Source organism: Rana temporaria, chromosome 9 (assembly GCF_905171775.1).
Source record: "Rana temporaria chromosome 9, aRanTem1.1, whole genome shotgun sequence".
Taxonomy (NCBI): domain Eukaryota; kingdom Metazoa; phylum Chordata; class Amphibia; order Anura; family Ranidae; genus Rana; species Rana temporaria.
In genome coordinates, this window is record NC_053497.1 from 65,525,206 (window position 1) to 65,553,155 (window position 27,950).

The following is a 27,950-nucleotide window of genomic DNA, read 5'->3' on the forward strand; positions in this document are numbered from 1 at the left end:
TAGATCGGCGTATTTTTACAGGGGCGTAGCGTATCGTATTTACGCTACGCCGCCTTAAGTCAGAGAGGCAAGTGCTGTATTCACAAAGCACTTGCCTCCTAACTCACGGCGGCGTAGCGTAAATGGGGCCGGCGTAAGCGCGCCTAATTCAAATGAGGATGAGGGGGCGTGTTTTATGTAAATGATTGGGGACCCGACGTGATTGACTTTTTTTTACGAACGGCGCATGCGCCGTCCGTGGAATATCCCAGTGTGCATTGCTCCAAAGTACGCCGCAAGGACGTATTGGTTTCGACGTGAACGTAAATTACGTCCAGCCCCATTCACGGACGACTTACAGAAACAACGTAAAATTTTTAAATTTCGACGCGGGAACGACAGCCATACTTAACATTGGCCACGCCACCTAGGGGGCAGCTTTATCTTTACGCGGCGTACCTCTTACGGAAACGGCGTATCTTTACTGCGACGGGCAAGCGCATGTTCGTGAATCGGCGTATCTAGTCATTTACATATTCTACGCCAAAATCAACGGAAGCGCCACCTAGCGGCCAGCGGAAAAATTGCACACTAAGATACGACGGCGCAGGCCGTCGTATCTTAGCTAGGTTTAAGTGTATCTCAGTTTGAGCATACACTTAAACTTACGATGGACTTAGATTCCGAGTTACGTCGGCTACTGATACGCTGGCGTAACTCTTTGTGAATCCAGCCCACTATTTATATAAGACCAAAATGGGGGACAAATGAGGGGCAGTTGGGAGCTATGCATACGTATGCTACCATGGATTGGCCTCAGGAATTTTTTTTTATTCTACAAGGCCGCTGATTTCAGAAAATATGTAATACTGTGGGGGTTTTAAGTGATTTTTTATTTATTTTTTGCCAAAAATGCTTATTTTTTTTTACCAGTGTGAAAAAAAAATGCTTTAGTCTAGTGCTCCATTGGCTGGGTTGTCCTGTTTGCTTGGCCAATGTTTTTCTCCTTTTCTTCCACAAGATGGTGCTCTATAATAAAATAACTTTGGCCCTGTTTGCTAGGCATAGCAGGTGCTCAGGAACCAACAAGTGTTTATAGGAGTACAAGTCTTGCAGTTCTTCACATTTTCTGTAGTTCACTTTCCTGGCACTATCTTAGTTCTAAGGCCTCATTTAGATTAGCAAAGAATTTTGAGTCCTCATTAAAGCGCCTAATGCATTAAGATTTGTAAACAATAAAAAAAATGTGCGTTTTGGTTTTGATGTGTTTGCATCATGTTAAAAAAAAACGCTTGCCAGACGTGTGTTGTATGGATTTGTGTAGTATCATCTCAGTTAATAGCGCTTTCTAAACGCTTCTTAAATGCATTGTAAATGCCACAGCATTTAAAAGTAAATATAGAGTCTCTTTTTATAATTTTTTTTTTTTTTTTTTTTTTTTTTTACAAGTGACCCTGTGCTGATGTGGGTAGTGTTAGACTGGCAGATTTAGACGGACTTGAGTTACAAATTTAAGCCAATCTCCAATTAGCAGTTATAGCAACAGTTTCCCCCCCCCCCCCCCATTGGGATAAAGGTTTTACATGAATAAATAAAGCTAATCATTGTAAGAAATTATTTTTCTTAGCTCTCTGTCATTTTTGCTGGTCTAATAAAGGAAGTTTAAAAAACAAAAAAACAGAACTTCTGGCCAGATCACCTGGTGAAAATAATAAAAAAATGTCTAAAGAATTTAAATGGGTTGTAAAGGTACGGGACAGGAGTGTCAGGACCAGTGGCGGCTGGTGAAGTTTTAGGATGGGGGGGGGGGGGGGGTGCAAGACCCCGCCCTTCCACATTTGGTCCCTCCCACTTCTCATAAGCCACACCCCTTATAGAATCCACCCACACTGTCCCCTGTATTCCACTTGCTTCCACTCATAGTGTCAGGAGTATACAGCTCAGCATCACAGCACAGAGTATATAGCCCCAGCATCACAAATCATGGTATATAGCGCAGGCTTACAGATCGGCGCAAACAAACTAAAAAATTACACTGTTAGTAATGAAGGACTCAAAATGGGCAGGAGATTACCAGAGACTGCCGACATACTGCACAAGATTACCAGAGACTGCCGACATACTGCACAAGTTTACCAGAGACTGCCGACATACTGCACAAGATTACCAGAGACTGCCGACATACTGCACAAGATTACCAGAGACTGCCGACATACTGCACAAGATTACCAGAGACTGCCGACATACTGCACAAGATTACCAGAGACTGCCGACATACTGCACAAGATTACCAGAGACTGCGCACATACTGCACAAGATTACCAGAGACTGCGCACATACTGCACAAGATTACCAGATACTGCAGACATACTGTACAAGATTACCAGAGACTGCCAACATACTGCACAAGATTACCAGAGACTGCCAACATACTGCACAAGATTACCAGAGACTGCGGACATACTGCATTACTTGTCCTGCGACTTGGGACTTCAACGTTGCATGACAAGTCGTACCCCATGATTTCCAATGAGAACCGTTCATATCTGTGTGACTTCAAGTCACAGCGACTTCAAAGTAGTCCCTGCATTACTTTGGTCTCACTTTGATGCAACTTGAGGTCCATAGACCTCCAGAATACACAGGCATTGCTTTAAGTCGCATCAAAATTGTGGCAGAATTGTGCAACTTTCAGACTGCATTAGCCTGAAAGTCGCAAGATTCTGCCACAATTTTTTGCTGCGATTTTGCAGCGACTGCCTAGCAATGCCTATGTATTCTGGAGGTCTATGGACCTCAAGTCACATCAAAGTGGGACAAAAGTAATGCAGGGACTACTTCAAAGTTGCACAGATATGCACAGTTCTCATTGGAAATCATCGGGTCCGACTTATCCTGCAACTTTCCAGTCCCAAGTCGCAGGACAATTTGCAAGCGGGGGGTGGTTTGGTGTTGACGGACGTTATTTTCCCCGCACATTAAGTATAAAAAAAGTTTTTTTTTATTAACTGGGGGGGGTGGTCTGGTGGGGTAGTGTTGACGGCCGCTATTTGTGCTGTAATAAATGTTTACATATAAAAGAAATGAGAAATGTTGTTAATAAATGAAGTATAAAAAACGTTTTTTTTAATAACCGGGGGGGGGGGGGTTGTGCTAAATTAAATTAAATATAAAAAATAAACTATTAAAAAGCTAAACTGTAACATTAATAATAATATTAAATATCTAAAAAAAACATTGATTAAGGGGGGGGGGGGGGGTGTTGTGCTAAATTAAATTAAATATAACATATAAACTATTAAAAAGATAAACTGTTAATATTAATAATAATATTAAATATATATAAAAAACATTGATTAAGGGGGGGGGGGTGGTGCCTGCCGTTATTTTCGCTGAATATTAAATATTAAAAAAAAATTGGATTAAGCAGGGGTGGGGGAGGCCGGGTAGGATGGATGCCAGTCGCCGAATATTACATCAGAAACAAATTTTGTTTTTTAATAAGCGGGGGGTGGGTGTTTGCCGGCCGCCGAATATTAGATATAAAAAAAAAACTTTCAACACAGTGAACTTTGCATCACAGTGTAGCAAATACAGTATTATCCACCAATCGCAGCAAAAAATTGTGGCAGAATCTTGCGACTTTCAGGCTAACGCAGTCTGAAAGTTGCACAATTCTGCCACAATTTTAATGCGACTTAAAGCAATGCCTGTGTATTCTGGAGGTCTATGGACCTCAAGTTGCATCAAAGTGGGACCAAAGTAATGCAGGCACTACTTTGAAGTCGCTGTGACTTGAAGTCGCACAGATATGAACGGTTCTCATTGGAAATCATGGGGTACGACTTGTCATGCAACGTTGAAGTCCCAAGTCGCAGGACAAGTAATGCAGTATGTCTGCAGTCTCTGGTAATCTTGTGCAGTATGTCGGCAGTCTCTGGTAATCTTGTGCAGTATGTCTGCAGTCTCTGGTAATCTTGTGCAGTATGTCGGCAGTATCTGGTAATCTTGTGCAGTATGTCGGCAGTATCTGGTAATCTTTAAATGTAAAATTTTTATTCCAAAAACATATTAAAACATACAAATATCATAACAAAGACAAAGGGAAAAATTATCTACCATCTGCGTTTGAACGTTTGCTGTGAGCGGGCACATGCAGATGGTATACATCTATTGACAATGGGTATCTCCTAGTGTCACCTAGGGGTGGATCCAGAGTCTAGTCTCAGGAGGGGCACTGCCAGAAAATAGTTTATTTTGTGGGCAATTTATCATGGAAATGGCTGGTGTTGGTGCTTCAATCATCCCGGCACCATGGTTGTTATGCTGTCAGGATGATTGAAGCGCATTATTTCTACTATTACATTGTAATATAAAATGAAATAGTTCAACTCACCATAATACAGAGTCAGTGAGAGCCCCGAGTGTGTCACTTGCCACGTCACCTGCCACACGTTGCAGATTTTTACTTGCCACGTCACCTGCCACACGTTGCAGATTTTTACTTGCCACGTCACCTGCCACACGTTGCAGATTTTTACTTGCCACATCACCTGCCACATGTTGCGAATTGTCACTTGCCACGTCACCTGCCACATGTTGCGGATTGTCACTTGCCATGCCACCTGCCACAAGTTACGGATTGTCACTTACAACACGTTCCGCATTGTCACTTGCCACGTCACCTGCCACACGTTGCAGATTTTTACTTGCCACATCACCTGCCACACGTTGCAGATTTTTACTTGCCACGTCACCTGCCACATGTTTCGGATTGTCACTTGCCACGTCACCTGCCACACGTTGCGGATTGTCACTTGCCACGTCCCCTGCCACACGTTGCGGATTGTCACTTGCCACGTCACCTGCCACATGTTGCGGATTGTCACTTGCCACGTCACCTGCCACATGTTGTGCGGATTGTCACTTGCCACGTCACCTGCCACGCGTTGCAGATTGTCACTTGCCACGCCTGCTTTGCCACACATTGCGGATTGTCACTTGCCTTCTACAATTGTCACTTTCCTGCTAAGGTGGGGATTGTCACGTCCTGTGTCCCAGAGTGAAGTCAGGCAGCAAAGAGATGATATAATCTCTCTGCTGCCCGCACAGTGAGGGCAGAACTGCAGGGATGCAGGGCGGGGGCCGGGTGGTGAGAGATGATGGCATCACTCTGCTCCCCCCCCGCCTGCCAGCCTGCTGATTGGCCAGACGCCCGCTCACCCACCGTTACTGAGCTGCCCACCCGTTCACTCACCGGCCCGTCGAGCTGCTCGCCTGCACCGCCGAGCCATCCCCTCACTCATCCGCTAACTGGCTGCCACTCAACCACAACTCGGGGCGGAGGGGCAATTGTCGTTTTTTATGATATTTGTATGTTTTAATATGTTTTTGGAATAAAATAAAAAAAAATACCTTTAAATCTACCCCTTGTATGAGAAGAGAGGCGCCTCTAAGTGTAGCAATATGTTGCTAAATGTTGTACCTTCATTAAATGTAATCATATTGCTACACCTAGAGTCTCCTCTCTTCTTTTTTATACTCAGTTGTGACATGACGCTACTCTTATATCAAGACACCGCTTGTATATCAAGGCAAGGTTTATTAAAACTTTTTGCTTGTCTTGCAAAGCGCTCTCAAACCAAGTTACTCTCAATCCAAGGTTTTGCTGTACCATGAAAGTCCATAATATCCTCAGTCCCCTTTTTTCTCTATTCGAAGTCGCAAGCCGCAATGAAACCGACGCGCCAAATCGCAGCGACCTGCGGCTTTGCACTGGTGTGAATGGGGGAAGTTGCAGTATTTGTAGCTGCTGACTTTTCATTTTTCTTAAAGCCACTGAAGTTCCTCTTTAATGAGCTTAACCCTTGCAGTGCTGTGTGTGATGGGGGAAGAGGTTGTGTACAGGATGTGTTGTGGGCTGTGTGATGAGCGATCCTAGTGATGAAGGAGGAGGAGGAGGGGGAGGGGGAGGGGCGGAGGAGAAGATCAGTCCGGACTGTCACTATCCGCAGACACACACAGACTCCTCCATGTACACCCAGCATGGCAGAAGTCAGGAAATTCACCAAGAGGCTCAGCAAGCCGGGCACAGCAGCAGAGCTCAGGCAGAGTGTGTCGGAAACAGTCCGGGGATCCGTTATCCTGGTGAGTGGAGATAGATGGGGGGGACATGCGGCCACACTCATTGCACAGGAAGTTTGTCATGTGCTGTGGTTGGGACCTGTGAGCTGAGTGCAGCCTTCTAGCTGAGTGTGATGGGTGATGGGGTCCCTGCTAGGACCATGCTGTCCTCTATTGCAGGCTGACAGCTTTGTTGTTGCTATTTGATGGAAGCCACACCCTGCTGAGACATGGAGCTGTGTGCGATCAGATGCTGGAAGGGGACTGACCCTCTGTCATGTCACTGATCCCTCACCTCCACTGTTTCCCCAGGAATGGGTGGAGATGATGTCATAGGTGATGTCATGGCTTGTGAACTGGACTCTGGCACACTGGAAAACTATTTCCCTGGGAATAGGTGTTGATGATGTCATAGGTGATGTCATAGTTGTGAACTGGACTCTGGCACACACCGAAAACCGATTTCCCCGGTAATGGGTGTTGATGATGTCATAGGGATGTTTTCACTTGTGAAATGGACTCTGGCACGTTGCCGCCCTTCTTGGTTAAAGAGACCCGGTCACCTCGCCATTCATTTATTCCAAAAGGTTACTAGGCGATTATTTGTGCATTTACCATCTTTTAGGGATTGTTTAAACAGATATAGCTAGATTCACGTAGACCTGCCTAACGTTAGGCAGGCGTAGCGTATCTCATATACGCTACGCCTCCGTAAGTTAGAGAGGCAAGTGCTGTATTCACAAAGCACTTGCATCCTAAGTTACGGCGGCGTAGCGTAAATGTGCCGGCGTGAGCACACCTAATTCAAATTGTGAAGAGGTGGGCGTGTTTTATGCTAATGAATCGTGACCCGACGTGATTGACGTTTTGAACGAACGGCGCATGCGCCGTCCGTGGACGTATACCAGTGCGCATGCTCCAAATTACGCCGCAAAGACTCATTGGTTTCGACGTGAACGTAAATTACGCCCAGCCCCATTCACAGACGACTTACGCAAACAACGTAAAAATTAAAAAATTTGACGCGGTTCCGACGTCTATACTTAACATTGGCTGCGCCATCTTTTTGGTGGTTTATCTTTACGCCTGAAAACGCCTTACGTAAACGGCGTATCTTTACTGCGACGGGCAAGCGTACGTTCGTGAATAGGCGTATCTCGCTGATTTACGCATTCTAGGCGTAAATCAGCGTACACGCCCCTAGCGGCCAGCGTAAACAGACAGCTAAGATACAAAGGCGCCGGCGGTCGTATCTAAGCTATATTTAAGCGTATCTCTATTTGAGAATACGCTTAAATATACGGCGCAGATTCGGAGTTAAGACGGCGTATCTACTGATACGCCGTCGTAACCAGGGCTGTGGAGTCGGTAGATAAATGTTCCGACTCCGACTCCGACTCCTCAGTTTTATGTACTTCCGACTCCGACTCCTCTGTATTAATATGCAAATGTATTTTATACATTCCTTGAGGGAAAGAAACGCAACCTACCACAGGACTACTGGCTGGGAAGCCAACAGTCTACTGTATTGCACAGTTTAAGCAAAAGACAAACACAATGAAAACAACGTTTTTTATTCTAAAACATGATTTTCCTAGGAGAATCCCATAGTCATGTTTAAAGTTTAAGCTAACAATCAGAGTTTACAAGTTTTTATAGCCTTAGCTAAATGACAGCAGTTTTTCCAATGGTTTACAGCAGGGCTCAAAATTTCAAGTCCTGAGCTACTAGCCAGGCCTCAAGAGTTACTCGCCACCAGTTGCCCCACCTAATTCATACACTGCCCTGCGCCTAATTGCACCTGTAAACACGCCCTCATAGATTATCTCAGGGCTCAAAATTTGTGGTCGCCTCCTCGCATTTGGCGAGGAGTTTTATGTCCCGTGCGAGCGCCGCTCAGACACACACACATTGCGGCCAGTCTCTTCACAGGCTGGCGCGCAGTCCCTTCACATGCTAGCACAGGCTAGTAGCTGATTGGACACAAGCGCCCGCCCGGGACCCCCCATAGGCCAGTAAAAACGTTACCATGCCGCCCGGGACCGCCTCTTCACCGCCCACTGTCCAATGGAAATGTGCCTCCAACTCCTGCCCGGAACCGCCTCTCACAGCGCTACGATCCTAGCCGCCGCCCGGGACCGACCCTCTCCACCTCGGACCGCCCCCCTCCACCTCCCAGGCTCCCACACATTCAAGGAAGTGCACCGTGCAGTAAATGGTATGTTTAAAACAGATGTGCGGTGTGATGTGATGTTCTGGAGGCACAAGGAACCTATTTGCTGGAATGTGTGGGGGGGGGGGGGGTATGGGTAATTGCAGATTAAGACTAAATCATCCCCCCAATCCATTATACCTATGCCCCCAATTCTGCCCCCCCTCCCCCCAATCTATCATGCTTATGCCTCCAATTCCGTCCCCCTCCCCCCATTCTATCATACCATATGATAGATGGGGGAGGAATTGGAGGCATAGGTATGATAGAATGGGGGCAGGGGGACGGAATTGGAGGCATAGATGTGATAGAATGGGGGCAGGGGGACGGAATTGGAGTTATTGGGGGGGGCGCAAACAAAAAAAAAATTGCAGCCTCACTGTGCCCATCAAATGCAGCCACTGTGCCATCAATTGTCACCACCGTGCCATGCCATCAAGCGCAGCCACTGTGCCATCAATTCGCACCACTGTGCCATGCCATCAAATGCAGTCACTGTGCCATCAATTGTCACCACTGTGCCATGCCATGAAACACAGCCACTGTGCAATCAATTATCATCACTGTGCCATGCCATCAAATGCACTCACTATGCCATCAATTCGCACCACTGTGCCATGCCAAACGCAGTCACTGTGCCATGCCATCAAACGCAGTCACTGTGCCATGCCATCAAACGCAGCCACTGTGCCATCAATTGTCACCACTGTGCCATGCCATCAAACGCAGCCACTGTGCCATCAATTGTCACCACTGTGCCATGCCATCAAACGCAGCCACTGTGCCATCAATTGTCACCACTGTGCCATGCCATCAAATGCAGCCACTGTGCCATCAATCATCACCACTGTGCCATGCCATCAAGTGCAGTCACTATGCCATCAATTCGCACCACTGTGCCATGCCATCAAACGCAGTCACTGTGCCATGCCATCAAACACAGCCACTGTGCCATCAATTGTCACCACTGATCATTTACAAGGGCGTGTTTAAGGGGTGGGGCAAGGTAGGGTTTGGGTGGGGCAACAGGTGGCTAGTAACTTTAAGGCCTGGCTAGTAGCTCAGGACTTGAAATTTTGAGGCCTGGATTATCTCATGGAATGACAATGTTTTATGCAGAATCAAGTTACAAAATTAAATATTACCAACAACAACTTTAACAAAATGGGACAGGGCACTGGGGGCAGACCAGAGGGACAGGGCACTGGGGGCAGACCAGAGGGACAGGGCACTGGGGGCAGACCAGAGGGACAGGGCACTAGAACTGGGTCTCTTCCCCATTCTCATCCTGTCTCCTCTGCAACTCCCATCCATCCATCCTCTCTCTCCCATTCATCTCATCATCAGGAGCCTGTGTGTGCGGCTCCACGCTTGCATGTCCCCACTTCCCCCTTTTATTCAGGCTGGCAGAGAGGAGAGGAGCTGCAGCACAGCGGGAGGGAGTATAATCCAGTGCCGAGATCCACACAACTGCACAGCCATTGACACCATAGTACAGCGCACACTGACAGCGCACAGCACACATTGAGACCAGTCTGTTCACAGTGCTCAGGCTAAACTGTTGGACACTTACATAGAGCACAAGGAGAAGAAAACTGCACAAATTAGAAGGCTGACGCTCTCATGTCAGGGCAATTAACTCTCAGTGAGCGCTGCACCGGAGTGGTAATTTTGGCAATCCTCCACCTCACTCATTACTTTCTGCTGTCCAGCTACATTGGTCGGGGCCCGGGGGAGGGGGCAGGCTCAGAGAGGTCATACTGTTGGGTCCCATGGCTTAATGAGAATTGTAAGGAGAGCACCTGTGTACTGCTCTGCCTGTGCGCGGCTCACCAGACTACTTTTCCCGAGCATGCACCTTTCCTCTTCGGCCGCCAATCTCATCGGGACTCTAAGTGTAGGCACAGATTGGAGGGAGATTGGTCATGCAGCCCAATCATCACTCGCCCCCAGCTTAAATCCACTCGCCAAATGCTAGTAGGCGAGTGGAAATTTTGAGGGCTGGTTTACAGCTTCAGTCTTGAACTATTGGCCCTCCATTCCCTTCACTTATACAAGTGTCTCACTCTCTAGTCCTGCAAAAAACATTTATTTAATCCCTTATCAGTGAGAGGCTAGGTTACACATGGACGCTGCGTTCCCTGTAAAAGCAGAACACAACACTATGGAAAGTATAAGTATTGCAGCTCCTAATTGTGCGTTGCGTGCCATATAGTGAAGCACATGAAAAGCATGCTTCTTCACGGTCACTTAACGTGTTCGTTTTGCGGTTACGTGAGGCACTGCATGCATTGGTCTTTATTCTTAGTAGAGAAGTCATTAATTATAACTTTTTGTGAATTGGGACATTTAAACTTGCTTTTTTTTTTTTTTTTTATTCCAATCTAAATTTAGTAGGAGTCGGAGTCGGTGCATTGTTTGCCGACTCCGACTCCAGGTACCCAAAATTTCCCCCGACTCCGACTCCTCGACTCCGACTCCGACTCCACAGCCCTGGTCGTAACTCTACGTGAATCTGGCTATTAATGTTTTTAAATGCAGTATGAATGCATATGCAAGAACACAATAGTAATAACTGAAATAATGTATGTGTGCGTAGGGCTCATATAAAAGTGCGGTCTAGCTACTTAGATATGCAAAGTCCAGGAATCAAAGTCGAGAAAGGGATATCACCGCTCCAGGCAGGTCAAATGAAGGTAAAAGCCTCTCCTCCAGATTAGAAGCCTCAGGTGCCGGCAATGCGTGGAACAATGCAAATAGGAAGAAATTCTGGACAGCCGCACTCCAAAAAAAAGTTTTTGCCTTTATTCAAAAAATGTATTCAAAAATACATGCCACTGCAGATCAGAATGGACAGAAGAGCTAACGCATTTCGCACTAACAAACAGTGCTTAGTCATGACTAAGCACTGTTTGTTAGTGTGAAACGCGTTAGCCCCCAGATGCCTCCGGCGCCCCCGGATGACAACCCCCCTTTTTTTTATAAAAATAAAATATTTTTTATATATATTTTTTTATTTATATATATATATATATATATATATATATATATATATATATATATATATATATATATATATATATATATATATTATTAAAGGGCCCAGAGGACTGCTGTGATTTGGATGTGGGTTTCACCTCATCCAATTTTGTGACCGACTCTCTATGGAGCCGGTTTACACATCTCTGGAGCAGCTCCGGTGTGAATTACACAGGAGTCCTGTGCGTCTTCTGGTCTGTTTCAGGTCCAAATTCGGTCAAAAATTCGGACCTGAAACATTGAATGGAGACGCAGCGGACCCTGCTGTGAGCCGCTTCATCCTGCGGTGTGAACACAGCCTTAGAAGTTTCCACTTGAAGTAGAACTAAAGGCAAAACCTGTCAGATTTTTTTTGCCATCTGCGTCCCATTGGGGAGATGTGCCTTCGCTTCCTCTTCCATAAGCAAAACAGGAAGTGAGAGGAAATCCCTGCAAATTAAGGGAATCCCCTGTTCCGTCAGATTAGGTGACAGGTCAGAATTGGTAATGGAAGTGACGTTTCGTTGCCGCCATCTTGCCTCACCCCGCACTCCTACACAGTAAGGATACACTGAGAATGAGGCAAGCAACCATCTTGTTACACCCACCGGAGTTTTGTTTTTTTACAGGTATTTTTAACAGGAAATGGAGCATATATGGTGAAATACTGTTTACATGTTGAATTTTAAAAGCAGAGCTGTTATGAGGATTAACAAACCTGCGAGATTAGTAGGTTTGCCGCTGCTTTTAAAATTCAAAACAGTCCGTCCGATTTCTAAATACTGTATTTTACCTTTATAAGCTCAATTTCCTGTTAAAAATAACTGAATTGCAAAACTCAGGTGGGTGTAACAAAATGTCTGCTTAACCCTTTCTTGGTATATCCTTACTGTGTAGGAGTGCAGGGTGTAGCAATATGGCGGTGATGGAACGTCACTTGCGGTACCAATTCTGACAGGTCGCCATATCCGACTGAACACCCCCAGGTCACCAGAACTAGTGTCCCCATTGGAAGATTTCCTCTTTATTACTTTTCTTGAGACAACCCAAAATTTGTGAAGGTACAAAATAAGATATTTTTTTTTTTTTTTTGCCAAGATGTTAGACAGCTGTAACGTAGCTGTCGAGAATATAAAAACATGCAACAGTATAAATAGCATAATAATAAACAAAACTCCCTGTTTTGGGAGTGTTGCTTACCCCCTCCCATGCTTTCCTTTTAGTCTAACCTAGTGAAGGGCCACAAAAAGCAACAGGGGGTGAACTAGCCCTCAAGTTTACAAGAAGGTATCAGGTTAGTGCCAGATTTTTCTATAAAGCTGAACATCAGCTACAGATTTGTTGCCAAACCATTTGTAATTCTAGTCAATCAGTCCAACCAGACACCCCCCGACCACAGAGCGTAGCCAGGCCCTGCACTGCCTGAGGCCGCTGTACTGACTACACTGCAGTTGTTTGATGCAACCTGGTCCGTAGCATGTCTCAACCTGTGATAGAAGAACAACATGCACCAATGGAAGGAGCGCCAGAGTCCAAATTCATTTATTGGTTTATGCTAAAAAGTTTGAGATTGGACAATGATGGAGCACCCTCCCCTTTCTGAAATCTTTTAGTATTATATAGACATAAGTGTTCCCCTTCCTTCTCCTAGTCTAAAGCCCCATACACACTAGATTTTCTGCAGATAATCTGATAGTGTGTATGGGGTCTAAGTGCTGCTCTCGAGAGAATATTTCAATCCATTAACAACCAGAAATGCTAGGTGCAAGCTGTAATCCAGACACTTTGGGCCAGATTCAGATACAATGGCGTATCTTTAGTTGGGCGTAGCGTATCCTATTTATGCTACGCCGCCGCAACTTAGGCAGGCAAGTGCAGTATTCACAAAGCACTTGCTCCGTAAGTAGCGTAAATGGGCCGGCGTAAGCCCGCGTAATTCAAAGTAGGCTGGTAGGGGGCGTGTTGTATGGAAATGAATCGTGACCCCACGTAAATGACGCACCTAACGAACGGCGCATGCGCATGCTCAGTATCACGTCAAATTTTCTCCGAAAATTACGCCGGCTCAATGCTTAGTCGACATGAACGTAACCTACGCTCCTTCCCCATTCACGTACGACTTACGCAAACGACGTAAAATACGACGCTGTTCCGACGTTTCCGACATCCATACCTTAACATGACTTACACCTGCCTTACGAGGGGTAAAGTTACGCCGGTCGTACGCCTTATGTAAACAGCGTATTTTAATACGCCGGGCGCAATTTCGTGAATCGGCGTATCTAGCTCATTTGCATATTCGACGCGGAAATATACGGAAGCGCCCCTGCCCAGCGCAAATATGCACCCCAAGATACGACGACGTAGGAGACTTACGCCGCTCGTATCTTGGTAACAGTGAGGCGTATCTGATTCTATGAATCAGTCGCAAAGATACGACGGCGCACATTCGGACTTACGACGGCGTACGTGGAGATACGCCGTCGTAAGTCCATTGTGAATCTGGGCCTTTGTGTGCAAATGCATAGTGATGTTAAGAATCCAATATTTCCCACAGGGCTGATTCATGGCACAACATTTACTGACATACATAAAAAAGAAAACTGACCATTTTTTGTGTGTATGTATTATCCTTCAAAATATTGGAACTGAATTCCGGAAAAATTACAACACACACGTCAGAAAAAACAGGACGATGCGCAATAGAAAACTTGTTCTAAAGCATGCTTAGTGCCAACAAGACCCTAATGCAGCGTACACACGATCGTACACACGGAAATTCCGACAACAAAATTTTGATTTTGCTCGGGCACGGCAGCCTATTCTTTTCGAATGTATTCGCACAGGAAAAAGGGGTATGCACCTTTTAAAAACACAAGCGCAGGAAAACCGCATAGTCTTTTTTACCATGCGTTTTTCCTGCACTTCCCACACCTGCAAATGTTCTGCATTCTGATTCATAGTGAATGGCGGGGCCCCATATGTCTCGTAAGAGCAGTGCAATTTGGCTGCAGGTGTGGGAACAAGTACGATTCCTGCGCCCGCAACCAGCCTGCAGACTACCGGCAAGTGTGAACCAAGACTTAAAGGCACCTAAAAATGCGGTAATCCCTTGCAATCGCAGGAAAAAGGCTGGCGTGAAGCCAACTAACCAAAACCTCCTCCACATCCCCAAGTCCTGCTACAAATCTAAAGGAGAACACAGATTCGCAGTCCTCTTTTATTGTTCAGTGAGATAAAACAGACTAACAGAGAAAAACCTTGGTCCGTTCCGCCCCCTTGCTGTGAGTGACAGGTTATTTACATATCTCATGCACTAGCTTGGAGACAGACATTATTTTTTAATTCCCACCCCCACTCCTTTTCTGAAGTCATGTGGTTACTTTTCTGGATTTTGCCTGGATGTTGCTGATCATAGCAGAATTTAGTGTAAGGGGAGTGTAGAGGAGGGCGGGGCAGTCTAAAGACATCACGACTCCACCCACCAAGCTCCAGACAACAGATCCACCCACAGAATCTGCAGTTTTTCAGTTCTTATAACAGACAGAGGGGAGACATTTGACAGGTAAGGATACATGCAGGAGGCGTGTATATCCTTATAGATCCGCACTATGGCAGTAGTTTAGAAAGGATGATGCCGCGTACACACGGTCGTTTTTTGTCTTGTAAAAAAACGTTGTTTTTTCTCGTGAAATAAAATGACGTTTTTCAAACTTCAAAATGCTCTAGCAAAGCGCGGTTACGTACAACACGTACGACGGCACTCTGTTCCATTCAAGCTCGCGTCATAACTTGCTTCTGAGCATGCGCGGGTTTAAAAACTTTGTTTTAAACGTCGTTTTAGCCCACACACGATCATTTTTTATGACACAAAAAACGACATTTTGAAAAACAACATAAAACATTGAAGCATGTTCGAAATTTTTTTTGGTAGTTTTTTAGAAGACAAAAAAACGACGTAAAGCCCACACACGATCATTTTAAATGACGTTTTTTAAAACGTCGTTTTATTTATTTTTTTCTCTTTTTTTTTTAAAGTGTATTTTGTGCGTGTACTCGAGAGAGGAGCCGGACTGCAGGAGTTGGGAGTAGGCAGGCCTCCCCCAGAGGCAATCTGCCACCGTTCTCCATGCCCCGGGTGGCAATGGCGGGTGTGTGAGGGGGTCCTCCCACACAGCCCGCCCTACCTGCTCCGCTTTGAAGCCCAACGGGGCAGAGGGACTCCCTATAAGGGAGTGAGAGGATCTAGCCCGCTCAACCAGCCCCGTTAGTCCTTCGCCTCTCTTTTTAGAGACCGCGTGGTCAAAGTGCGTGCATGTTAACCCAATTTCAAGTGCGTGTAAGTGTGGTGGAGGGGGGTGGGCGTACTAGGCGCAGGCTTACCTCGCATAGCACACCCACCGGGAGCCGGGCTGAGACCACCAAACTCAATTCACATGTAGCCGAGACCGGGATCCAAACCCCTAGCTGCAGAGGTGAATGGCTTGTCAGCGCAGTGCCAATCGCGTTGAGCCACCGCAGCTCCATACGTCGTTTTATTTCATCACAAAAAACGACCGTGCGTACGCGGCATGAGAGTGGGTTTACATCCACTTTAACCAGTTAGCAACCGCCCTATAGACGAAATACGTCTACAAGGCGGTTGCTTAACTCTAGGAGGGCGTCAATGTACGTCTTCCTAGAATCGCGCTCCCGCGCGCCCTGTGGCGCGCGCACACGGGAGTCTCCGTGACCGCCGGGTCCTCCGGACCCGGCTGATCACGGATCACGGTAAATCGCCGCTGATAGCGGCGGTTTACCACGTGATCGCTCCGTCCAATGACGGAGCGATCACTAGTAAACAAACCGGCGTCATGTGATGACGCCGGTTCCTCCCTCTCCTCTCTGTACCGAACGGTACAGTGTGAGAGAGGAGAGGGGAGAGAGCGGAAGCAGCAGCAGCTGCTGCTGCTGCTGCGGGCTGGATCTGTGACACATGCAGTCACAGATCCAGCCATCCATCCCTCCCTGTGCAATACTCTGCAATGCCCCCATACTCTGCAATGCCCCCATACTCTGCAATGCCCCCATACTCTGCAATGCCCCCATACTCTGCAATGCCCCCATACTATGCAATACCCCCATACTATGCAATACCCCCATACTATGCAATACCCCCATACTCTGCAATGCCCCCACACTCTGCAATGCCCCCATACTCTGCAATACCCCGCAATACTCCGCAATACCCCGCAATACTCCGCAATGCCCCGCAATACTCCGCAATGCCCCGCAATACTCCGCAATGCCCCGCAATACTCCACAATACCCTGCAATACTCCGCAATACCCCGCAATACTCCGCAATACTCCAATACCCCGCAATACTCCGCAATACTCCGCAATACCCCGCAATACTCCGCAATACCCCGCAATACTCCGCAATACCCCACAATACCCCGCAATACCCCACAATACTCCGCAATACCCCACAATACCCTGCAACGTCGTCTATGGGGATTTTTAAGTAGCAAAGTTTGGCGCCATTCCACGAGCGTGTGCAATTTTGAAGGGTGACATGTTGGGTATCTATTTACTCGGCGTAACTTCATCTTTCACATTTATGCAAAAGAATGAAGAAAAAATACTAAATTTGCCAAATTTTATAACAGAAACAAAGAAAAATTATTTTTTTTTACAGAATTTTCAGTCTTTTTTCTCTTATAGCGCAAAAAATAAAAAACCCAACAGTGATTAAATACCACCAAAAGAAAGCTCTATTTGTGTGAAAAAAAGGACGAAAATTTCATTTGGGTACAGTGTTGTATGACTGAGTAATTGTCATTCAAATTGTGAGAGCACCGAAAGCTGAAAATTGGTCTGGTTATTAAGTGGGTTTACGTGCCCAGTGGTCAAGTGGTTAAGATCCACCTCTTCTGAAGGATCTGGACGACATTGGATACAAAGCGCCTTGATGCGATTTAGTTCGCATTTGTAGCGCTATACAAGTTACTCACTCACTTACTCTGTCACCCAAAAGCAGCCCCTCAACCTTTTATTTGGGCAACAGGCTTCACGCACTGCGGTTTTCTGCAATTGCAGCACAATTTATCATGTGACAATCATGGCGGAATCACACTGCGTTTTTAGATGCCATTAAGATGAATGGCATCTGAAATTCGTGTTGACAGATTTTGTCATTTTATCAAAGCGTTATTCTGCACTTAATACAAAACGTCCATATGTGAATGCAGCCTTAGGTCGTTTTTCTTCCCCCCGGTTTACAAAATTTGTCAAGCCCTGTGCTAAATAATCAGAACACATCCTCCAAGTCTATAATGCAAGTTTCCATTTTTTATGTAAAATGTAGTCATGCTGTAAAAATAAAATGACTACTGGAAATGCATTGCCTATATGTATTATGTAGATGCACAGTATGTGCGTGTGTGGCTGTGATATCATCGATCTCCAGATGCCATTAGAGGAGTCAGTGCCTTATCCTAATTCCAGACAGGAGGGTGATCCTTATGAATGAGGAGTCAGAGTCAGCAGTCTTGGCCTTCATCCATTGCCCTCCATCATAAGCCTCACAACTGGAGCACACTGCTTGTATTGCACACAGGCTATCATCAGATTACAAATAGGAAGCGGTTGGGTAACTCAGTTACAGAACTGAAAAAAGGGTTCATACAAATGCAATGGACAGGTATACAAGCCCAGAAAACTTTTTTTTTTTTTTTATTATTATTGTTTAGATCATTTTAAGTAATCCAAATTCTTTCCCTACCGATGGCATAAATGATCACTCTGAGTTATTGAGTAATATGAGGTGTAAAGCTCAATTGGATATTTAAAAAAAAAAAGCCAATTAAAACAGTTATATACTAATTTAAAATTAGTATCGGTATCGGGACCGATACTGAGCATTTGCGCGAGTACTCGCGCAAATGCTCCCGATGCCTAAGCCGATACCTGGTGGAGTAGAGGGCAGAGCAGCGGGGCGGCACGTTGAGCTGGCAGGGAGTGCAGCGTTCAGGGCGACACATTCAGTCGCGGAAGTGACGCTCCATGTTGCCGTCAGAGATGCCCATCTTGGTACACCCTGCACTCAGCCACAGTATGCCAGCAGTGGACATCTTGTTACACCCAGCCCATATAGTTTGGGTTGGGTGTAAAGATGGCCGCTGCTGCTGTTATGCGGCCGAGTGCAAGGAGTACCAGGATGGGCATTGCAGGCAGCTTTCCCTAATATCATTTTAGTGCCCATCAGTGCCCATAAATGTCACCTGCCAGTGCCCGCCAGCCGTCAGTGCCACCTGCCAGCCATCAGTGACACCTGCCAGTGCCCGCCAACCGTCAGTGGCAACGGTCATTTTTTTATTATTTTTTTACTAGTAATGGCAGTTATCTGCAATTTTTGGCAGGACTGCGATATTGCGGCAGGCAGATCGAACACTTTTGACACTATTTTGGGACCATTCACATTTATACAGCGAACAGTGCTATAAATATGCACTTGGATGGGAGGGGTGACGTGTGCGGACACAATGTCACTCCTCATTGGCTGGTGGGTGGAGCTCCAGAAGTCTTACTTTACACGAGAGGTGAGTGGGACAGGGCTCTTAGTGCTGCCTGTGCACAGCAGCGTTAAGGTGTCCTGTCACCTTTAAAAAAAAAAGTCACGCTGAAAATCAGCTGTTTGGCCACCACCAGACCCATTTAAGTGAGACAAGGCTCTTTACAATGCCGGAGCACCGCAGCGTTAAGGTCCCCTGTCCCCTGGGGTAATGCTTTTGGGTAAAGTGCCGTTTCTGCATGGCTGTGCTGTTTGGCAGTAATACCTGGATCACAACACTGGCTAAAGGCAAAACAATTCCTATGGCGGCAGGTAAGATGGTTCACATATATGTGTTTCATCTGTGTATCAGTATGAAATGTACTTTTATGGCTCATGAACACTGGGCTTAAAAAAACTTTGCTTTTACAGGCGTTTGACTTTTTTTTTTTTTCCTACCTGAAAATGCACCAATATGTTAGCCTATGTGTCTATGCACTCATAGGCGTTCAGAGGTGTATTAGCAGAGTACATTTACAGGCAGAAAAAAAACTACCAATGGCGCATTCAGGTGGGTCGGCGAAGAGCAAAAAAACGCGAAACACACCTAAATGCAAGTAAATACACTTAAATGCTTAGCTCTTTAATGTTCATTTATTCCAGCGACCAGAATAAACTAATATTCTGGCCAGTGGAATTCATAAATGCTCAAACACTTGATGTGCAATACATGGCTTTGGGTACATTTATTAAGCAGTTTTATTTCCTGCCAGGAGCAAAAGAAGTTCAGCTGAGAAATTTGAATGCCAATGTGTGCATGAGAATAACCGATTGCTGATTCCCCCCCAATTGCTGTTAGTGTTTCTAACAATAAACTGCTTTGGATTTTCTTCAGGCAAATGCCTCTGGTTTCTCACAAGATGAACCTGGTGCTAGGCCTGTTTGTCCTCTCCCCCTCCTCCCCCATCCATAAGCATTAATGTGCACAGCCAGGAATACTGTACAGAAAAAATCATTAAAATACCATAATTGTTTGGCGTCCATCCACCATCTTTAGACTGTCCAGAAATAAGTAGGAAGGACAAAAGTCTGCAGTGATGTACATTTTTTATTAAGCTGGAAATACATGGGAGTGATATTTTTTCCCCAACCATTATATTTAATTTACAGTATTTCCTGTTGCCAGATGTCTCCCTATATCTACATATATAGCTAGATTCAGAGAGAGTTACGCCGGCGTATCAGTAGATACGCCGTCGTAACTCTGAATCGACGCCGTCGTAAATTTAAGCGTATTCTGGAAACCAGATACGCTTAAATTAGGCTAAGATACGATCGGCGTAAGTCTCCTACGCCGTCGTATCTTAGGGTGCATATTTATGCTGGCCGTTAGGTAGCGCTTCCGTTGTTTTCCATGTCGAATATGCAAATGAGCAAGATACGCCGATTCACGAACATACGTGCGCCTGTCGCAATTAGTTAGGTGGCGCAGCCCATGCAAGGTATGGACGTCGGAACAAGCGTATCTTTTTAGGTCGTTTGCATAAGTCGTACGCGAATAGGGCTGTGCGTAAGTTACGTTCACGTCGTAGGCAGTGTTCGACGTATCTTAGGCATTCTATCCGACGCATGCGCACTGGGATACGTCCACGTGCCGTTCCTTCAAAACGTCATTTACGTGGGGTCATGCTTAATTTCCCTAAAACACGCCCACCTCTTCCTTATTTGAATAAGGCGCGCTTACGCCGGCACATTTACGCTACGCCGCCGTAACTTAGGACGCAAGTGCTTTGTGAATACAGCACTTGCCTCTCTAACTTGCGGCGGCGTAGCATAAATACCATACGCTACCTGAATCTGGCCAATAGTGTAATTAATTTCACTCTGACTGTTACCAAAACGTAGACCACATGTGTCAAACACAAGGTCCGCGATCCGTCTATCATATGGCCCTCGTACACCGGGGGAGGGGTGGAAGTGAGATGTGAACAGCCTGTGAAAGAGAGTTTATTCCTGCACATTGTACATAGGAAACCCCCAAACCCTGCACTTTGTATGTAGCGCACACTAGAGCTGCACGATTCTGGCCAAAATGAGAATCACCATTTTTTTGCTTAGAATGAAGATCACGATTCTCATGGCGTAAAATCTTTTACATTTATACAAAAAAAAAAATGGGCTAACTTTACTGGCTATTTTTCTTTTTAATTCATCAAAGTCATTTTTTCCAAAAAAATTGCATTTAAAAAGACTGCTGCGCAAATACAGTGCAACATAAAATATTGCAACAACCGCCATTTTATTCTCTAGGGTCTCTACTAAAAAATGATATAATGTTTGGGGGTTCTAAGTAATTTTCTAGCAAAAAAAATTAATGATTTTAACTTGAAAAGAGCTGTCAGAAAAAGGTTGGGTGTTTAAGTGGTTAAACGTTCCTAATTTACATACAGAAGTTTATTCCTTTGATGTGATACAATGTTTGGACTTAACTTTCCACTGATAAAGAATGTTTTGAAAACTTGGCAGGCTGCCCAGACTTTGACTTTTGGCTGAGAGCAGAGAGGAAATTCTTTGCATACCAAAGTGCAGAGAGAAAATTATTTTCATGTCAAAGATCCTAAAACCCTGTGTCAAGAATCGCAACGGGAAAAAGATTGCGATAACGATTCTTGACGATTAATCGTGCAGCTCTAGCGCACACCTCAAATCTGCACTATGTATGTAGTGCATCCCTGAACCCTGCACATAACACACTCCTGGTATTTATTGCCCCTTTAAGATCTTCCCACATTTTTTGCAATTTGGCCACACCCATCATTCAATGCGGTTTGGTGAGGGGCATGGTTGAGTTCCTGCACCTATTCTCTAAGGAAAAAAGCCCTGGATAAATTTATATAGTCTTGCAGATACAACTGGCCCTTTGAGGACAACCATAATGCTGATGCGATAGGAGAGGTAACTGTCAGCGCAGATACAATGTACATATATGGGTAGGAGTATGGTGATTAGTCCATTGGAAATAGTAGTAACAGGCAGTTCAATGGTTAAAAATGCAGGTGATGTGGCTGATCAATGGCGGCTGCTGTCCTCAGAGAGCTGACTCTGTGGTAAACAAAAAAGGGGTAGAGAAAGGAAGCGCCACCTAAGTGCAGTATTAAAGAGGTTCTTTTAATGACACATTGTAAAAAACACACTTACAAGAAGGTAAGGAAAGAAGGCTCATCTGTAACATCCTGTAGTCCTCGTCCCGGATCCATGGGCTGCTTTAGAAGTGAAGAAAGCAGATTGTGTGGAGTCTTCAGGCCTGTCCTGTGGCCTTCAGGATGTAGTCTGTTCCAGCCTCACAGGTCACGTGACAGGTCACGTGATTACTTCCCAGGAACACTTCCGGGAGGAGGGTCAAACAGGGAGAACAAAGGCTGATTGGGCTACGCGCTCTTAGGTAGAAATTTCAGGCCGTGTAACTTAAGTGCCGCCGTCGTAAGGCGGTCCTCCTCTCCTGGGGGCGTTTAAAATTTAAATGAGGCGCGCTCCCGCGCCGGCCGTACTGCGCATGCGTGTGACGTAATTTTCCCGACGTGCAGCGCGCGAACGTAATTAACGCCGGGCGGCTTTGAGAATTTCGACGGGACACTAAAGTTGCGACGGGTGAAAAAAAAAGACGCGCCGGGAAAACAAATAATTATAAAAAAAAATGACAGCGTCGCTCAGCATGCATTCCTGAGAGGGAGAACTCCATGCCAATTTTCAAAGAAAAAAACGGCATGGGTTCCCCCCCCAGGAGCATACCAGGCCCTTAGATCTGGTATGGGTTGTAAGGAGACCCCCCCCACGCCGAAAAATTGACGTAGGGGATCCCCCTACAATCCATACCAGACCCGTATCCAAAGCACGCTACCCGGCCGGCCAGGAATGGAGTGGGGATGAGCGAGCGTCCCCCCCCCTCCTGAGCCGTGCCAGGCCGCATGCCCTCAACATGGGGGGGTTGGGTGCTCTGGGGCAGGGGGGCGCACTGCGGGCCCCCCCACCCCAGAGCACCCTGTCCCCATGTCGATGAGGACAGGACCTCTTCCCGACAACCCTTGCCATTGGTTGTCGGGGTCTGCGGGCGGGGGCTTATCGGAATCTGGGAGTCCCCTTTAATAAGGGGGCCCCCAGATACCGGCCCCCCATCCTAAGTGAATGGATATGGGGTACATCGTACCCCTATCCATTCACCTGGAGGCAAAAAGTAAAAGTTAGTAAAAACACAACACAAGGCTTTTTAAAATAATTTATTATTCTGCTCCGGATGCCCCCCCTGTCTTCGTTATTAGCTCAATTACCAGGGGGGGGCGTCTTCTCCGCTCTCCGGGGGGGGTTTCTTCTTCCGCTCTCCGGGGGGGGGCTTCTCCGGACTCCGGGGGGCTTCTTCCATCTTCTCCCCTCTTCCGCTGTTGACTCGGCGAACCCCGGTTCTTCTGCAGCTCTCCGGTGCCTTCTTCTTCAGCGCCGGCTGCCTGCTATGTTTGTGTGTTAGCTCAATTTCTAACAGGCAGCCGGCGCGGTCTTCTGTGACGTCAGGGTCTTCTGTTCTTCTCCCCTCTTCCGATGTTGACTCGTCGCCTGTTGTCGCTGTAATGATGGAAGCGCGCCTTGCATCACATTTATATAGGCATCACCGTCCCATCATGCTCCGGCAGGTACCCACGTGGTGGGTGCCTACCCACGTGCACCCACCACGTGGGTACCTACCGGAGCATGATGGGACGGTGAGGCCTATATAAATGGGATGCAAGGCGCGCTTCCATCATTACAGCGACAACAGGCGACGAGTCAACATCGGAAGAGGGGAGAAGAACAGAAGACCCTGACGTCACAGAAGACCGCGCCGGCTGCCTGTTAGAAATTGAGCTAACACACAAACATAGCAGGCAGCCGGCGCTGAAGAAGAAGGCACCGGAGAGCTGCAGAAGAACCGGGGTTCGCCGAGTCAACAGCGGAAGAGGGGAGAAGATGGAAGAAGCCCCCCGGAGTCCGGAGAAGCCCCCCCCCGGAGAGCGGAAGAAGAAACCCCCCCCGGAGAGCGGAGAAGACCCCCGGAGAGTGGAAGAAGAAGCCCCCCCTGGTAATTGAGCTAATAACGAAGACAGGGGGGGCATCCGGAGCAGAATAATAAATTATTTTAAAAAGCCTTGTGTTGTGTTTTTACTAACTTTTACTTTTTGCCTCCAGGTGAATGGATAGGGGTACGATGTACCCCATATCCATTCACTTAGGGTGGGGGGCCGGTATCTGGGGGCCCCCTTATTAAAGGGGACTCCCAGATTCCGATAAGCCCCCACCCGCAGACCCCGACAACCAATGGCAAGGGTTGTCGGGAAGAGGTCCTGTCCTCATCGACATGGGGACAGGGTGCTCTGGGGTGGGGGGGCCCGCAGTGCGCCCCCCTGCCCCAGAGCACCCAACCCCCCCATGTTGAGGGCATGCGGCCTGGCACGGCTCAGGAGGGGGGGGGACGCTCGCTCGTCCCCACTCCATTCCTGGCCGGCCGGGTAGCGTGCTTTGGATACGGGTCTGGTATGGATTGTAGGGGGACCCCCTACGTCAATTTTTCGGCGTGGGGGGGTCTCCTTACAACCCATACCAGACCTAAGGGCCTGGTATGCTCCTGGGGGGGAACCCATGCCGGTTTTGAATTTAAAAATTGCCGTGGAGTTCTCCCTCAGGAATGCATACCAAATGCCGTCGCTGGAATGGGCCTTTACAATGTGTGACTAACTTTCCACATTATAAAACCAGCCCTAGTTTTGCGCAGGCAAATTCGGAACTTACGCAGAAATCACAGTGCTGAAATGCTTTGAAAATCTGCTTAAGTCCTCATTTGCATACGCAAAGCTGCATTTCAATGAGAAATGCCCCCAGTGGCGGATGCGGTACTGCATCCTAAAATCTGACCGTGTAAGTGTCTTACACATGTCAGATTTTCTGCCTAACTTTGGAAAAAGCCTTTTGAGAATCGTTTCCAAAGTTAGGCACAGGGATACGCAGGCTGAACAGCAGTTAAGTCTGCATATCTCTTTTGAGAATCAGGCCCATACTGTATATACAATTTTATATATTTATATATATATATATATATATATATATATATATATATATATATATATATATATATATCAATTCCTAATGTGGCACAGGGATGATTTATCTGGATTGACCAAATACTTCAATGTAGAAAATAGCCCATACTATCATACTCTCCCCTGCCATAACTCACAAACAGCATGGATGGAGTACTCTCCACTAACCCATTATTTGATTTGTGTGACACCATCTGAATGGCTCTTTAAATCTACTACAGGATTTGTAACATTACTCCTTCAAGCTGCAATCTATCAACTCTTGTTCTCCATTGCCCCAGAGGAAATAGACTGGAATAAAATACTAGCATTTACACATAACATGTCCTAAAGGGAATACGAATGTGACTCCAAGGTCTTGTGTGGGTGGTACTCATGTCCTACAATCTTACACAAGGTGGATCCATCTATTCCAGACACATGTTAGTAATGCTTTGTAAGATCTGAAATCATGTCTCACATTTGGAGGACATGTCCCTTAGTACTCCCTTCGGGAATACAATTCTGTGAATATTTCTGTGAATGCTAACTGGTGAAACAGTTCCACATTTACTCCAAATGACCCTGCTATTTCATTCCTCTCCTCTTTCCTTTGTTACCTTTCTCCCCCCTTCCTGAGGACCATTCCTATTTTCCTAGTTTCCCTGTCACCTCTCCCACCTCCACCCCTTTTTTTCCCCCTTTTCTATATCTCTTTCTTTTTTCGCCTTTCCCCCTAGGTCAGGGCTATGCAATTGATGGGCCTCTAGCTGTTGTAGAACTACAAGTCCCATGAGGCATAGCAAGACTCTGACAGCCACAAGCATGACACCCAGAGGCAGAGGCATGATTGGACTTGTAGTTTTGCAACAGTTGGAGGTCCGCTAATTGCATATCCCTGCCCTAGGTCCATCTATCTATCCTTCTTTCCATGCTGTTCTTACCCACCTCTCCCGCATAAACTTCTTCCCTTGTTGACTTCTGCTGCTGATTCCACATTTAAGGCCTTGTACAGACGAGCAGACATGTCCGATGAAAACGGTCCGCGGACCGTTTTCATCGGACATGTCTGCTGGGATCATTTGGTCTGATGTGTGTACACACCATCAGACCAAATTTCCCGCGGACAGAATACACGGTGACGACGCGGTGACGTGGCGGCGACGATGACGCGGAGACGTGCGCGAACCCGGAAGTTCAATGCTTTCACGCATGCGTCGAATCACTTCGACGCCATGGGCGGGTTCTCGGGCCAGCAGACATGTCCGATGAGTTGTACTAACCATCGGACATGTCCGACGGACAGGCTTCCAGCGGACATGTTTCTTAGCATGCTAAGAAACATTTGTCCGCTGGAAACCTGTCCGCTAGCCCAGGAATCCGGTCCGCTAGGCCGTACACACGGTCGGACATGTCCGCGGACCAGTTTCAGCAGACATGTTCGGTCGTGTGTACGAGGCCTCAGTGGGAGCATTTTGTTTCATGATCCCACTTTTGGATCAAGCAGTTATATGGCCTGTATTTATATAATTGAAAAGCAACTAATATCATATCTGTGGCTCCAAAGCCAAATATATAGCAATTAAAAAAAAAATCTCGCTAGCAGTAGGTCCTGTAGTACAGACTGTTGTTGCAACTCAGCCTGTACATGTGATTTCAGATTGCCCAGGGTCACATCAATAGAACAGGCTATTTTTGTTCTCTGAACATAATTGTTTCTATGACTGACAAAGCAACCCTGTAAACACAGGAGAGCTATTTATATCCATTATTCTATATTCGTGTTGGTTGGATTTCATGATTATTTCTATGCTACCATCTCACAACAATTCTGAATCCCAAATATAGCCATCATACAACTGCATATTATATTTTATCCTGTAGGCCAGTGGTCTCCAAACTGCGGCCCTAGGACCAGATGTGGCCCTTTACTTGCCTTTATCCAGCCCTTGGGGCACTATCCCTCCCACTGATACAAGACACTATTCTGCCATCTGACACAGACAGTGGAGCACAATTTCTCCCACTAACACCACTAATGGGGCACTATTCCTCCCTCTGAGACCAACGATGGGGCCCTATTCCTCCCCCTAATACCACTGATGCCAGGAAAATTTCCAACCCCGCTGTCCAAAGTCCGGCCCTCCAAGAGTCTGAAGGACAATAAACCGGCCCTTTGTTTACAATGTTTGGAGACTCCTACTGTAGGCTATAGTCTATGGGCTTTATATAAGGGCATCTATTTACCATATTAGGTGCATAGATTGTAGCCTTTACTAAGTATACTGTTTAGCTTCAGATGGTGCAGTAATAGTTTTGATATGTATGGCTTATATCAGGGGGTCTCCAAACATGCTAAACAAAGGGCCCGTATACTGTCCTTCAGACTTAAAGGGGGCTGGACTGTGGCTATTGGGAGTAGAAAAGGCCCCAACGTCAGTGGGAATAAATAATACTGCATCTTTTGTGTCTGTGGGACGAATAGCGCCCCATCGTTGATGTCATTGAAAGGAAGTGTGCACCATTGTTGATGTCATTGGAACGAATTGTGCCCCATCATTGGCATCATTGGGAGGAATTGTGCCACATAGTTGGCATCATTGGGAGGAATTTTGCCCCCATCAATGGCACCATTGGGAGGAATTGTGCCCCATCTTTGGTGTCATATGGAGGAATTGTGCCCTATCATTGGTGTCATTGGAAGGAATGCTGCCCCTTCAGTGGGGGGAATTATTTCCCATTGTTCGTATCAGTGGAAGAGAATAGTGCCCCAAGGGCCAGATAAAAGCATGCAAAGGGCCACACCTGGCCCCAGGACCGTAGTTTAGAGACCACTGGTTTATATAGTACTGTCATCTATACATAGCAGTTGTAAAAATAAATATGGTAAAAAAAAATCTTCCAAGAAGTAGATAGATACAGTTGTACTGTACAGTAAAGACATGAACAGCAGTGCCAGGTGCCGAGAATGCCATGCGCAAATG

At 46.4% G+C, this 27,950-nt stretch overlaps 1 protein-coding gene across 2 annotated transcripts in view; it reads left to right on the top strand.

Moving 5' to 3' along the window:
* Positions 1–5,945: 5,945 nt before the first annotated feature.
* DOCK11 (dedicator of cytokinesis 11) overlaps positions 5,946–27,950 on the top strand; it is a 333,222-nt gene continuing 311,217 nt past the window's right edge. For both annotated transcript variants that reach the window (XM_040323688.1, XM_040323689.1), the window contains exon 1: positions 5,946–6,126. In XM_040323688.1, coding sequence (XP_040179622.1) covers positions 6,025–6,126 — 102 coding nt within the window. In that variant the 5' untranslated portion in view covers positions 5,946–6,024. The remainder of the gene's footprint in view (positions 6,127–27,950) is intronic.